At 42.1% G+C, this 15,221-nt stretch overlaps 3 protein-coding genes across 3 annotated transcripts; all 3 read left to right on the forward strand.

Moving 5' to 3' along the window:
• Positions 1 to 4,394: 4,394 nt before the first annotated feature.
• LOC131976198 (H-2 class II histocompatibility antigen, A-Q alpha chain-like) lies at positions 4,395 to 5,504 on the forward strand. Its single transcript, XM_059339120.1, has 4 exons — positions 4,395 to 4,484; positions 4,650 to 4,910; positions 4,991 to 5,272; positions 5,377 to 5,504. Exons 1-4 carry the CDS (start codon positions 4,406 to 4,408, stop codon positions 5,502 to 5,504), a joined length of 750 nt encoding a protein of 249 aa, XP_059195103.1. The 5' UTR covers positions 4,395 to 4,405.
• A 270-nt stretch (positions 5,505 to 5,774) lies between these two features.
• On the forward strand, positions 5,775 to 10,566 carry LOC131975690 (uncharacterized). The gene is made up of 2 exons (XM_059338426.1): positions 5,775 to 7,055; positions 9,858 to 10,566. The coding sequence occupies exons 1-2, from the start codon at positions 6,030 to 6,032 to the stop codon at positions 10,227 to 10,229; spliced, it is 1,398 nt and encodes a 465-aa protein (XP_059194409.1). The 5' UTR covers positions 5,775 to 6,029; the 3' UTR covers positions 10,230 to 10,566.
• A 1,367-nt stretch (positions 10,567 to 11,933) lies between these two features.
• On the forward strand, positions 11,934 to 14,224 carry LOC131976199 (H-2 class II histocompatibility antigen, E-S beta chain-like). Its single transcript, XM_059339121.1, has 5 exons — positions 11,934 to 11,991; positions 12,104 to 12,361; positions 13,264 to 13,545; positions 13,640 to 13,774; positions 14,199 to 14,224. The coding sequence occupies exons 1-5, from the start codon at positions 11,934 to 11,936 to the stop codon at positions 14,222 to 14,224; spliced, it is 759 nt and encodes a 252-aa protein (XP_059195104.1).
• The last annotated feature ends 997 nt before the right edge of the window (positions 14,225 to 15,221 follow it).

The following is a 15,221-nucleotide window of genomic DNA, read 5'->3' on the forward strand; positions in this document are numbered from 1 at the left end:
TAACAAGTACAAACAGCAAAACCTACTTGATAACCTGCAAAAGCGTTTCACTTGCTCAAAATGGATCATAGCTCATTCCTCAGAAGCAAGTATTCATGTCGAAGAAAGTGTCAGTGTCATCACGATGAAAAGTCCTGACATCATTGTTTATGAACAAGATAGTCAAATGTCTCTGTCATGTTTTCATTATGACAGTTTACTCTGGAAATGTTTTCCAATGCAAAAAAGTCAGATCTTGGTGACGCTACCTGAAAATGCTCAAGACAGCACTTTAAACTATTTGCACAGCCATTTGAAAACTACAGTAAAGTTACACATTACTGTATTTAGTGAGGTAACTGAGTACAACACACTGAATATGTATGATTCACATTTTTATTGCATATGCTCTTTTCAATTCTAATTTGTTTACAGCATTGTGCAAAAGGGGAAAAAACCCTTATTTCCAACAAACATAAAGTCCCTTTGGGTCGAGCTGTGACAGTCCAGTGTCACAGTGTTGTAGAAATGGTCCTCACTGAAATGATGGAGGCTTAAACTGACAGAATGTAGTAAAAACAAATGCATCAATAAATAAGTCATATAATTAAAATGGAATATAAGAATACACTTTTTACACTTTAAAATCACAAAGCAACCATGTATCCATTTTCCTAGCCACCAATCAGTTGATAAAATAAATTAAAGTGGAATTATTTCATTTAATTCTATATGCTTGAGGCATTTTTTCCACAAAAGATAACCCATGACTGACAAAATGTCGTAAAAGCTTATTAGATCAAGTCCAAAGTCAAAAATGTAACTAAATGCATCAGTAAATAATATTGTTGTTAAAATAAATAAAATTGGAGTGTGAGGAAGAGAAAATCATTTTTAGTCCTTTACACTAATAAATTCAATTATTTTTAACCTTATTTTTTTTTATTTTGAACCCATTTTGGCCTCCATAAAAATATCACATGGAATGCAAAATATCCACATTGATCATTAAGTAATTTAATCATCAGGCCTGCCAAGGTTATTTTCTCAAAGATTATTCTATCCATTAAGGTATTTAAAATCCCTTGACCTTTTATGTTGTGCCACATGGAGGTCAACAGTTCAGTCAAAATTGTCCAATATTCTGATTTATGATCAAATACCTAAGTAATGACCTTTCAACAGCAGCAGCAGTGTTGGGTGTTACTCCAAAAAAATCACTGGCACTGCCAGACAAAACACTAAACTAATTACATTCTGAAGTAACCTTATTTTCATGTCCTCATAGTGTGCATTTCTTGGCATGTGTTTATTTACATACTCTGCCAGTTTAGAGATTAGATTAGTTTAGAGTTTTAGCTGCAAACAGGTTACACTGCTGTTTCAACATCCAGCTGAAGTCGGGTATTGAAGAAGTCAGGCTCTTGTTGTTAAAGGTAATTTTTCTTTTTTATTCTTTTTTTTGTCTTTGTATGTGTCTTTAGGGTTGTGAGACTGTGGCAATCACTGCTGTAGGTTATATGATCTTGATAGATCACATTAAAAAAACAGGCTAGTGTATAAAGTGAGTATCTGCACTGTTTAACCCATTGAAGCCTGGAAAGCGGATACGTCGTTTTGTAGTATTTGTATAAGCTCTCAAATACTTTTTGAATTTCATTTCTATCTGCTACAGAGGCTGAAAAATCTATTATTTAGTAGAAGCGTTGACACTTCTGTTGAATTTCCAGAAAAACTTCAGGTTTTAGGGGCTTATTTTAAAATCGCCCAGAGGTTTTACAGGCAGTTTTAGGCGTCAATGGGTTAAGTATGCAGTCATTTTGCAACCACTGTCAAAATTGTTCTCATCACCTTTACACAACAAGGAAGTTCTCGAGGTTCATAATTAACGGTCAAATGCAGAGCAGGTTTTGGTGCCAACGACTGAGGGAGGCATCTTCATTGAACAATGGTCTTAGTTTGTCTGAAACAGCTGTGGTATGATGTCATTTATCTACTTTAAAAATCTATCTGCCCTCCAGGTCTTTTATCCACACTTTACTGTCCAGATCAAATCCAAGGGATCAGTCTATGTTCTTTTTTCTGTCCTTGGATCCATCTGTTATTGTTTTCATTTTCTTGGTATATGGCATATGTTCACCATATTTGACTAAAACGGATGAACAAAAAAGTGCAAAGAATAAAACCCTATCTCAGTTCCTCATACCTCAGAGCACTGTGGTTCCATTCTGTTCATCTCTTCAATGATATGTAATTTTAGTTTTGGTTCTTATTATTCCCAAAACTAGCAGAAGGTCTTGTGATCCTCATTCGAAATTTCAGAATTGAAAAAACAGTTTAGCATTTGATAAATAGTTGGCACTTCACCTATTTGCTAAATACTGTCAACAATTCCATGTAAAACATTAAATGTCGCTTAAACTTAAAAACGTAACTACTACAGTGGGGCTCTAATGGGTTTAATGAACAAATATGAACTCAGATCTACATTTGAAGTTAATTGCCTTTATCAGTCGAACATATCATGTTTATAAGCATTTAGATGGATCTGAAAAAAAAATGAAATGCATGTACTATCATAAATTCCATCAAATGTATATGATGTTTCATGGTTTACCAACTTGATCCTTCCCAAAACATTCAAAAGAACCCTAAAATCTATAAATGATGAATAATTTGTTGCAAACAATATTGAATCAGTCATGGATTAGCTTCATCACTCATATGACGTAGAAAAGCTCAAATACTGTCCACTTTTAATTCTCTCGTTTTAATATTTGCTTGCTATGCGAATAAGTGCATTAAATATATGTTCCCTTTTGAACAACCTAAAAGTTGTGTTACATTAATTTATTTGTATTTACCAACATGCTCCAGAACAGCACCAACAGGCTGCTCCTGCTCTCATCTATGGATCGCCCAACATGGAGCATTACTCATGACATGAGAACAAAAAATCTGTCAGACAAGTTTAGTTATAAAATCATGTTACCTGTGCTTCTGTTATTCATGCTGTTTTTTTTTTTGGTTTGTTTTTTTAAGGAAACAAACAACTTTGATGAAATTGTTATTTGGTGCATGATGAAAAATGTCTATAACTGAAGTAGTCTTTTGTCGTTCTGTCTTTTATTTTCAGTTCAGTTCAGTTCAGTTCAGTAGTCCCTTTATTGTCATTGATCAAGTAACAAGTACCATTACAACGAAATTGGCCATCGTCCTATCCAAACGTACACAACACACACAAACAATCAATATGACGAAGGTAAACAGGACAGGACGACAGGGTGAGAAGAGAGAGAAATACAGCACACGTGAGGAGAGGAAAGGAGGAAAAAAGCATGAAAAAAAAAACTCAGCACATGAGCATAATAATACATTTTCACAACAACATGAACAGGCTTTTGACATGCCACATGGGAAGGGGGGAACCAGCATAGTCTTTCAGTGGTGTAATTTTGTTTGTTTTTGTGCCAGTTAGACAAGAATCATAGCAGTGCTTTCATCCCCTTCAGCAGCAAATATATATCACACACATTAACCCAGTAAACAATACAACCTTCAATACATGGGAGAGTGGTGTATGATTTACTGTCTTTTGACCCCCTTTTATGCTCTACATATCTGGAGCAAACTCCCAGAAAAATGCAGTTTAGAGATGCCGCTTTTTCCTAAAAGGGCGAAGCCGAGTGTGCTGGATAGATTAACCCATAAGAACCCATGGTGACACCCGTGTAACAAACACGTTAAATCTTCTTTTATTTGTTACTAGGCTAAGTTTAAACCCATTTAACAATTCTAATCTGTTAATATGGTGTCCTGTATTGCATTTAACTTGTTTTGACCATATTTCCTGAACAAATTAAAGTCACAATTTTGATAAACAAAAAGACACATTATTATACATATTATTATTATTATTATTATTATTATTATTATGCTACTTAAAAACAAATCTAGAAAATAATTTGTTGTTAAACAGAACTAATATCACAATTTTGATAGATGTTGTGGAGATGCAGAGAAAACAGCAAATTTGTGTCTAGTTTTTTTTAAATACGAAATATTATAAACATAAATATTATAAACATAAATACTATAAGCGCCCAATGTAATGTTTATGTGACATCACAGATCTTTGACATTTAGGGATAGCGTTTTTTGAAAACACATCAGAAATGGTGGTATATCCCCCGTAACTTTCCTTTAAGGATAACTGGGTCTGGGTTCTTATGGGTTAAGGAACTCCTCTCGTTTAGTGATATGCTAAGTGCTGATCTAAAACAGGTTAGACTGCTGTATTCCCCTCAACAAGGAACTATCGACTACTGTCTTTCCCCTGTTTCATTGTTTTGCACGACAATTACGTATGTGTAGTGCAGATTGGTTAAAGAGATACAGTATTTGTTCAGACAAACAGACTCCAGCGATGAAGACCTGCAGCCCAGACATGAAGCTCGTGGCTCTTGTGACCCTGATGATCAACAGCTACTGTGCCTTCTCACAAAGTAAGAATGATCATTTAACTTCACTTGAAAAATGATTATTAAGAGTTTCTGTAATGATTGAAATGTCCCAAAGGGAATAAAGACAGCACCAAGTGTTGGTATGCGATGTTAGGTTTCGACTGACAGATCTATAATTTTTCTCATTTCCACTGTATTGTTTTTCAGTTCCTCATAAAATTCTCTTCCTTGTCGGCTGCTTCGACAATGGCACATCTGAAGTACACTATGAGTTTGATGCAGAGGAGACGTTATATGTGGATTTTGACAGACAGGAGGCTGTTTACACTATGCCCAGATTTATTGTGGATGACCCAAGCAAAATATTTGACACGCATGTATTTGAGAGTGCCAAGGAATGCAGGGACCTTTGTGTAGGAGGTCTGAGATCCTACAAACTGGAAGAAGGAAATCCCCCAGAAAAAACAGGTGAATGAACCTGAACATTTCTCTCTCTAGTGATGTGATTAATAAAATGCTTAAGGTGTTTATCTTTTGTCCCTCTAAAGATCCCCCTATCAGCATTCTCTACCCTGCAGACGATGTCCAGCTGGGCGTTGAGAACAGCCTCGTCTGCTTCGTGAATCATTTCTATCCACCTCACATCAAAGTCACCTGGACCAGAAATGGTCAACAGGTGTTGGAGGGGGTGTCACTCAGTCGATATTATCCCAACAATGATCAAACCTTCCACCAGTTCTCCACCCTGACATTCACGCCGAGGGAGGGGGACATATACAGCTGCACTGTGGAGCACTTAGCCCTGGACAGGCCTAAAACAAAGATCTGGGGTGATTGTTTTACCTTATGAAGCCACTTTATAATACAATATTTGTTGTAAAATACTCCCCTGTGTCTGCAAATATTTTCTCATGTTCTCCTATTTTCTCCACAGAACCGACATCGAACCGTCCTCACAGTGTTGGACTAGACGTGTACTGTGGAGTGGGCCTGACTGTGGGCTTGTTGGGAGTCGCAGCTGGGACATTTTTAATGGTGAAGGGACACCATGGACAGTTTTAGGGAGATTATACACATGAAATTGATGATGTTGATATGCAGGAATATTACAATTTTGAAAAATGCACAGATTATCCTCCTAAATTGATTTGGTTTCCTGAGAGGTATGAATATCAGGTCTGAAAGAGAGTCTGAAATGTACACTTTCCAAGGAAATATTTCTGTGGAGGGGGCGTGGTGCATCAGCTGCAGGAGAGAGGTGTGGAGAGGGCTCAGGAGAGCAGCGCCAGGTGAGAGTGATTAACACAACTGCACAGCATTAGCTAATCACTCTCTCCCTTTTAAAACACAGTAGCGTGCTGGACCTGGAAGGCGGAGTGACTGGAGCACACACACAGTCTGGACCAGACAAGGAGACAGAGCACGGCAGCATAAAGCCTGTGAACGGCTCTGTACACTGTTGATAACCTGCATTAAATAAAAGTATCCTGAACGTTGATTATACTCCGTGTCCTACCTGCTGAGGAGAACTCACGGTGGCTCAAACTACGCCACATTGGCGCCTGAACAGGGACTCAGCAGGTAGAGATGTCGGAGCCACAAACGCCGGTGACCACGCTGGCGCAGATGCTGGCGGAGGTTGCAGCTATGAGCCGGGACCAGGCAGCGCTAAACAGACAACAACTGGCCGCTCTCCAGTTCCAGGCAGAGAAACAAGCTGAGCTTCTGGAGGTGATGGTTAACCGGGTTGGGGGGGCGTCGTCAGCCCCCTCGTTCGCTGGTGTCACGATCCAGAGGATGGCGGCCCATGATGACCCCCAGACGTACCTGGACATGTTCGAGGCGACGGCGACGGCATGCAACTGGCCGGAGGAAGAGTGGGCTGTGCGCCTGCTTCCTCTGCTGTCGGGAGAGGCGCAGACGGCGGCATTCGGCCTACCCGGACCCTCCCGGTGTCGGTTCAGGGACATCAAGCGGGCAGTTCTGGACAGGTTGGGGTTCTCCACAGAAGACCAGCGGCGCAGGTTCCGGGGGACCAAGCTGGGTCCCGCGGATCGGCCATTTGTCTACGCGCAACAGCTGAAGGATGCGGCGACCAGGTGGCTTCAGCCGGGGAGCTCTGCGGGCGAGGCGCGGCTGCTGGAAACCGTGGTTTTGGAGCAGTTCGTGGAGGGGCTCCCAACGGCCACCTCGGACTGGGTGCGCTGCCACCGCCCGGCGGATCTGGCGGCTGCCATAACCCTGGCGGAGGACCATCTGGCTGTTCTCTCCTGGGGCCGGGCACATGAGGGTCGGCCAGTCTCTCCCGTCCGTCCCATACCGGCGCCCCGCAGGAGACCGGTGCCGGGTCCCCAGCCCTCCACGCCGGCTAGACCCTCTCCTCGCCCGCGCACTAATCCTCCCTCTCTTTTTTATCCTTCCCAGGCTCCAGCCGCTACGGGCGCTGCTCTCGACCCACAGAGGGTTCCTCAGGCGGCAGGGCAGGAGTGCTGGAGGTGTGGACAGCCCGGACACTTCCGCCGAGAGTGTCCACTCATGGAGGTCGGTCAAGTGGTCCGGGTTGTCGGACCTCCAGCACCCTCCCCCGGTCTAGGAGGGACGTACAGCGTTCCGGTAAGGATCCAGGGTGGTACACATCGGGCAATGGTGGACTCTGGCTGCACGCAGTCCATAGTCCACCAGAGTCTGATTCGACCCGGGGCATTGATGGAGGCGGGCTGGGTGGATATTAGGTGTGTGCATGGGGACATCCACAGATACCCTGTAGTACCAGTGGAAATTCGGTTTAAGGGAAAAAAGCATAGTGTTAAGGCTGCGGTTAGTTCCCGCCTGACGCACCCCCTGATTCTGGGTACTGATTGGCCGGGGTTTGACAGATTAGTGGGACAGTGTGTGGGGGTGCGTTCACGACCGACAGGGACATGGGATATGTGCGCTGTGCTCAGTGGTGACGCGAGGTTGTCCGACACTGCAGACGGGGAGGGGGAGCCGGTGGTGCCTCCACCGGAGGCTCCACCGGTGCCCGTGTTTGCCTCCATGGAAGATTTTCCACTCGAGCAGTCTCGTGATGATACTCTACGCTTTGCCTTTGACCAAGTGATAAAAATTGATGGTCACATGGTGCGCCCTGACGCAGCGTTAACGTATCCCCACTTCTCACTGCGCAGGGACAGATTATACAGAGTGAGTCGTGACACTCAGACAAATGACATAATTACCCAGTTGTTGGTACCAAAAAGCCGCCGGGAAATGGTTTTCCAGGCGGCTCATTTTAACCCGATGGCTGGGCATATGGGGTATGAAAAGACACTGAACCGTGTAATGGCCCGATTCTATTGGCCAGGCATTCGGGCAGACGTGCGCCGCTGGTGTGCGTCTTGCCCTGAATGCCAGTTGGTTAACCAACCGGCCGTCCCGAGAGCGCCCTTGCGCTCATTACCACTGATTGAGATCCCGTTTGAGCGTATTGGGATGGATCTCATCGGGCCATTTCACCGGAGCGCACGGGGATATCGCTTTGTGTTAGTTCTTGTGGATTACGCAACGCGATATCCAGAGGCAGTGCCGCTGCGCACCATCTCTGCAAAGAGTGTGGCGCAGGCACTGTTTCAAGTTATCTCCCGAGTCGGGATCCCGAAAGAGATCCTGACTGACCAAGGCACCCAGTTTATGTCACGAACACTGAGAGAACTGTACGGATTATTGGGCATCAAGTCTATTCGAACCAGTGTTTACCACCCGCAAACTGACGGCCTCGTTGAGCGCCTGAATAAGACTTTGAAGTCCATGATCCGTAAGTTTGTGCACGATGATAGTCCTAATTGGGATAAGTGGCTAGATCCTCTGCTGTTTGCAGTGCGCGAGGTACCCCAGGCCTCCACGGGATTTTCTCCCTTTGAACTGCTGTTTGGCAGGAAACCACGGGGGGTTTTGGACCTTGTTAAAGAAAGCTGGGAGGAAGGTCCAAGCCCCAGTAAAAATGAAGTGCAATACGTCCTGGACCTGAGAGCAAAACTCCACACATTGGGGCGGTTATCACGGGAGAATTTGCTCCGGGCCCAGGAACGTCAGCAGCGACTGTACAACAGAGGATCTAAGCTAAGACAATTTTCACCGGGAGATAAAGTGCTTGTATTACTCCCATCTTCCACCTCCAAATTACTCGCCAAGTGGCAAGGACCCTTTGTGGTCACACGACGAGTGGGTGATGTCGATTATGAGCTTGTGCGATCTGACAGGGGAGGGGCTACACAGATTTATCACCTCAACCTCCTCAAAGCTTGGAGAGAGGCTGAGTCTGTTTCCCTGGTGACGGCAATTACAGAGAGAGATGAGTTGGGGCCAGAGGTTCCAAAATCGGCCAATCCTGCCTCGCTCCTTTGTGAAAACCATCTCTCACCGTCCCAGAGAACAGATATTGCCAGGTTGCAACAGAGTTACGCTGACGTGTTCTCCCCCCTGCCAGGACGCACAAGTCTTATTCAACACAACGTTGAGACTCACCCGGGCGTGACGGTGCGTTCACGGCCCTATAGGTTACCTGAACACAAGAGAAAAGTGGTTCAGGCAGAATTGAAAGCGATGCTGGAGATGGGGGTAATAGAAGAGTCCAACAGTGCCTGGTGTAGCCCCATCGTTCTTGTAAGCAAGAAGGATGGGTCCATCCGGTTCTGTGTGGACTATCGCAGGGTGAATGATGTTTCACGGTTTGATGCCTATCCAATGCCTCGGGTCGACGAGCTCCTGGATCGCCTGGGCACTGCTCGTTTTTTCACGACACTGGATTTAACCAAGGGCTACTGGCAGATTCCCCTATCTCCAGAGTCCAGGGAGAAAACGGCCTTCTCCACTCCGTACGGTTTGTACCAATTTGTTACACTTCCGTTCGGGTTGTTCGGGGCCCCAGCCACATTTCAGCGCCTCATGGACCGCGTGCTGCGTCCACATGTTGCATATGCTGCCGCCTACCTGGATGATGTTATCATCCATAGCACCACCTGGGCGGAGCATGTGCGGCAGGTGGCTGCAGTGCTGGGTTCATTGAGGCAGGCGGGGCTCACGGCCAACCCGAAGAAGTGTGCAGTTGGACGGAGGGAGGTACGGTATCTGGGGTACCACTTGGGCGGCGGGCAGGTGCGTCCACAGGTAGATAAGACAGCTGCTATTGCAGCCTGCCCAAGGCTCAAGACCAAAAAAGAGGTGCGGCGGTTCTTGGGGCTGGCAGGCTATTACCGGAGATTTATCCCCAATTTCGCGGAGCTGACCAGCCCCTTGACTGACCTCACCCGAAAGGGTGCCTCAGATCCGGTCCAGTGGACGGAGCAGTGCCAGGTGTCGCTTGAGAGGGTTAAACAGACCCTCTGTGGGGAGCCTCTTCTCCACACACCTAACTTCTCTTTCCCTTTTGTCCTGCAGACTGATGCATCGGGCAGAGGGCTGGGGGCCGTTCTGTCTCAGCAGGTGCAGGGCGTTGACCGCCCGGTGCTCTACATCAGCCGGAAGCTGTCCGAAAGGGAGGCCAGGTACAGCACAGTGGAGAGGGAGTGCCTGGCCATCCGGTGGGCGGTCGATGCTCTGCGGTACTACCTGCTGGGGCGCCCATTCACCCTCTGCTCGGACCATGCTCCCCTCCAGTGGCTCCACCGCATGAAGGATGCCAACGCCCGGATCACCCGTTGGTATCTGGCACTACAGCCGTTTAAGTTCAAGGTGATCCATAGGCCGGGGGCGCAGATGGTTGTGGCCGACTTCCTTTCCCGCTCCCATGGGGAGGGGGGGGGGGAGTAGGTTAGGCCGGACGGCTCCCCGGCCTAAGTCGGGCGGTGGAGGTATGTGGAGGGGGCGTGGTGCATCAGCTGCAGGAGAGAGGTGTGGAGAGGGCTCAGGAGAGCAGCGCCAGGTGAGAGTGATTAACACAACTGCACAGCATTAGCTAATCACTCTCTCCCTTTTAAAACACAGTAGCGTGCTGGACCTGGAAGGCGGAGTGACTGGAGCACACACACAGTCTGGACCAGACAAGGAGACAGAGCACGGCAGCATAAAGCCTGTGAACGGCTCTGTACACTGTTGATAACCTGCATTAAATAAAAGTATCCTGAACGTTGATTATACTCCGTGTCCTACCTGCTGAGGAGAACTCACGGTGGCTCAAACTACGCCACAATTTCCTAGATAGATTAATAGACAGACAGACAGATAACAGACATTACTGAATGTCAAAAGTGCAATTTATTTACACACTGAATGTAAAAGGGCTTCATGGTCTAAATGAATATTACAATAACATTTCTTTATAATTCATTATCCTTGTTTCTATATGTATTCTCTGTTATTAAATTGTATATGCAAATAAAATTGATTATGTTAATATGCAAGAATTAACACAAACAACAATTTAGAAATGCACATTTTATCCTGTTAAACTGATTTAGTTTCCTGAGAGCTATGAATATCAGGTCTGCTGTGGCTCATTCAAGAATAAATTAAATGAAGAGTGAAAGGGTCAAAATTAATATTGCAATTAAAATTCATTTATTGGTGTTTCTATTTGTCTTCTGTGTTATCACATTGTTTAGTAAACATTACCATGTGACATGTCTCTCTGACTAACTGTTTTTGTAACTTTGATATTGAGTGTTCAATTATAAACTACTAATAAATGGATTTCATCACCATATTATATATTGTTTTTATCAATATTTGCTGATGTCACAAAGTCTGCAAGGAAAATGATTTTGATCCAATTTAATTCAGGGGTCCACAATCAATATGAGACGATATCATAAGCCCATTTCACACATTTAAATACATTTATAACAACTATAATATGATTTGGCAATTTCATTTTTGAACTCTTTCAGACATTGAAATAAAAAGCAATATATTATTTAAAACAATGCATAGAAAGGAATTTTAAATTAATGGAGGATGTAATGTATTTTTTACTTTGCACCAATTATATTAAATCTTTGATGATTGATCATCTCCACAGTCAAAAACAGACAAGGTGGTTGATCATTTTCCAGTCCTCAAGTATAAACCAGTGTGGAAAGTTAACTCTGTGGAGCATTTCAGAGGGAAATATTATACATTCATTCCACTGCATTTATCTAACACCTTTGGTTATTTTTTATAGTTTAAATTTCACTTACTAAACAGTATATTAAAAGGTAGTTTAAGCTAAGATTTTCTTCCTCCAGCTACAAAACGTACACATATTACATCATTATGAATCACTGATGAAAGTCCAACCCAATTAAAGTTCGTCTATCAATGGTGAGATCAAAATATTTATATGAAATTGGACAAAATAAAGGTGAGTGAGAAGTGGTGTCAGATCACTTTAACATCAACACACACTTGCCTCACACAGTGCCATGTCTGCTGAGGAAAAGGTTGTTTACCATTGGCTGTTGTACTTCCTCATGTTTTCAGTGCGAAAAAAATGTACTTAGGATTTTGTTTGTCTTTCTCATACAGTATGCCACCATGTGCAATGGTAGCTTTTTCTCACTGCTGCTTCTGCTCCTATTATTTTCAAGAGCAGGTAAGTGACATTAAAATAGAAGCTTTTATTGTTTATTTTGTTGTACCTGAAAATATTCAGCTGCTACAACATGTTGTAGATCATAATAATAATAATTCTCTTTATCTTACAGATGCTCTTTTTGGTTACGGTTTGATTTACTGCCAGATTACTTTCCCTAATGACATGTTTTATGCGGAGGAACTCTACTGGAATAATGTGCTTCAAATCCAATACAACAGCAATTTGGGAAAATATGTCGGCTACACAGAAAAGTTCAAGGTTTTTGCAGATTTGCTCAACAAAAACCCTATTTCTAGGGAAGCAGCAAAAAGGAATGAAGAAAAATGCAAAGCCAGTGCATTGGTACTTGATTCCCTTTCAAAAGCAGGTGATTGTGTGTTCAAACTCTAGTATGGCTTTAGTTTAAAGCCTGCAAATTACTGTGTAGTTATTTAGTATATGTGGTATCAATAACATAACAACAGTAAATACAGTTAATGTAAGTATTTTCTAAATTACTGCATGCATTTTTAATAATTATGGGGTAAATTAACATTGAGTATTGAGCTATATCGTACAAATTACCAACTTTCTGTAAAAAGCATGTATGAGTCATTTCAGCCAATTCAACATGATGTTCTTTTTGTAGATAGCAGTCCCATTTAGAGTGAGATAGACTTTTCGTTCACAAGTCACTATCACAGTGAAGCCACATTGTTTTCAAACTGTTATTTGGTATTTATTATTTTGATGTTAATTTTAGCCATTATTCCATGTACTTCTTATACATAGTAAGTAAATTGTAATATGTACACTGTAAAAATGTTTGTAGAAATAACAGTAAAACACTGTCAAATACATCAGAAATAGGGCGTAAAATGAAAAATTGTATATCACTGTATTAGGCACTTTTAATTACCGTAAATCAAAGAATAGCACAAAACTTTTTTCTGTCACAAACTGGAAGAAACACACAGTTTTCACACATTTTCATGCAAAATTTATGGAGAAATACCATGATGTGTGAATGAATGACACAATTACCCTAAAAATAACAGGAATATTCAGTCTAAATTACAGTTTGTGCTGATATTTACATTTAAATTTACAGTAGAAAACCCACTCACTGTAATTTTTACGGTGAAATTCTGGCAACCACAGCTGCCGGTATTTTACCGTAAATTAAACAGATTATTTTTTACACTGTACTTACATTTAATACTTTAAAATTATTTTCAAAAATAATGTTTTTCATGCCAACTTATTCTGTCTATGGGTTCTTTCCCCAAGTGGAGCCCTCTGCCACAGTGAGGTCAGTTGAGGCAGCAGGTAGTCAACATCCCAACATGCTGGTCTGCAGTGTGTACAACTTTTATCCGAAACAAATCAGAGTGACGTGGCTAAGGAACGGAAAGGAGGTGACAACTGACGTGACGTCCACTGAGGAACTACCCAATGGCAACTGGCTTTACCAAATCCACTCCTACCTGGAGTTTACACCCGAACCTGGAGAGAAAATCACCTGTAAGGTGGAACACGCCAGCCTTAAGGAGCCGGGGCTTTATGACTGGGGTAAGCAAGACGGGTTGTATTAACATTAATGCTATCATGGCAAATCTTCATTTGAATACAGACGATTTAGTGTTTGTAATAAATGTGTTTTTAGACCCAGCACCTGAACTACAGAACAACAAGATGGCCATGGGGACAGCAGGGCTACTGCTGGGTCTGGTGTTTTTGGTTGCTGGGCTGATTTACTACAAGTACAAGAAGAACACTGCTGGTGAGAGACAGGATCAAAGTAACACAAACAATTCTCAAATCAAATGCTTTAAACCGTCAGTGTAATAAACTGAGGAACATAATGTGTAGAGAAAAATAGGCCTATAAAGACACAAACAAGTCTTTCTACTTTTGATGCCTGTTAAACTCATAGACGTCCCTGCATTAATGCATTTCTGTCAGTGAAGGTATAGGACCCCATCTTACACCCGAAACAAAGCACAGCACAGTGCAATTGTCATTGTTATTTTCTGGCTGATGCAGTTGGTACCTTGTGCCATACTTGGTGCCCAGATTAAACGCCATGTTAACTGACAAAAGTGGAGCTGGACGCCTGCATCAGACACTTAAGATAGTTTTTTATACTTCTCAACACCAAGTTATTCAGCCTCAAAATCAACTATGTGTGTAACTTTGTTCTCACTTTTGTTTTTTAACTCTAGGCCATGAGTTGGTGCCAACAGGTTAAGGCTGCCTGCCACTTTCACTGAAACATTTGTCATACAAGCCAAGATGTAAAATGATCCGACTCTGGAAACGTCTCAACAGAATGGCAGATGATCAAATCAATGAGGTTTTATATTGAGTCAAATAGTTCTGCATGGGAAAAAGAGCTGCACATAATTCTTGAGGAGGCTGATATGTGGTATAAAGTATCTACAAAAAAATATATGTTGCCATGGTAAATCTATTAAACGTAAGCTTTTATTAAAGTTTAAAGAAAATAGTTTGAATATATTTCTTTCATTTAATTTTGTACTGTACACATTGTGATGGTATAAAATAGCTCATTTTTCGCTGAAATTATTTAACTAAATCATGAAATATTCTGGTGTTAAGACAATCAATAACAGGGACGGTTGTTTAATTTCTAATTAACTATCTTTATCTCCTAAGTCTGACAAATAAGACATTATTGACTATTTAATTAATATTTCTCCATTGATTTCTCCATGACCGTGAATTGTACTAAATGTATTAGTCAGTAATTTCTAAATCTTGTTTTGGACAATAAAGGTCTGAAGACTTGGATGTCAAAGTTGTTTGAGTATTTTTGGACTTTTAATTTTTCTTTGAGTTTTATTTCATTTTAATTGTTATATTATAAAACATATTGAAAAATACAGCAGCATGGGATAGTGAGTTAAACTTTTGGTACAGGATGGAAAAAAGTAAACAATTGGGACATTAAATTATATTTCACATATAATATACAATAAGACAAATATCTTTATGACTGCAACACCTCCAGGAGCTTTGTTTTTAATGTGCTGATGAACTTCCTCATGTAGAATCAACTCACATTTATCTTTTGAGTTGACTTGTTTTTCTTATCTGCTTCTTTAATATGTTCACAAATCTGCACTTTGCTTTTAATCTGTAGTGTTGCTTACTCTCATTTTCAAGAGTGGCCAAGCATTAAAAGGTGTTCGAAGATATAATGTAACAAAACCAAAGGCAGCTAA

The sequence above is a fragment of the Centropristis striata genome, chromosome 8 (assembly GCF_030273125.1).
Source record: "Centropristis striata isolate RG_2023a ecotype Rhode Island chromosome 8, C.striata_1.0, whole genome shotgun sequence".
Taxonomy (NCBI): domain Eukaryota; kingdom Metazoa; phylum Chordata; class Actinopteri; order Perciformes; family Serranidae; genus Centropristis; species Centropristis striata.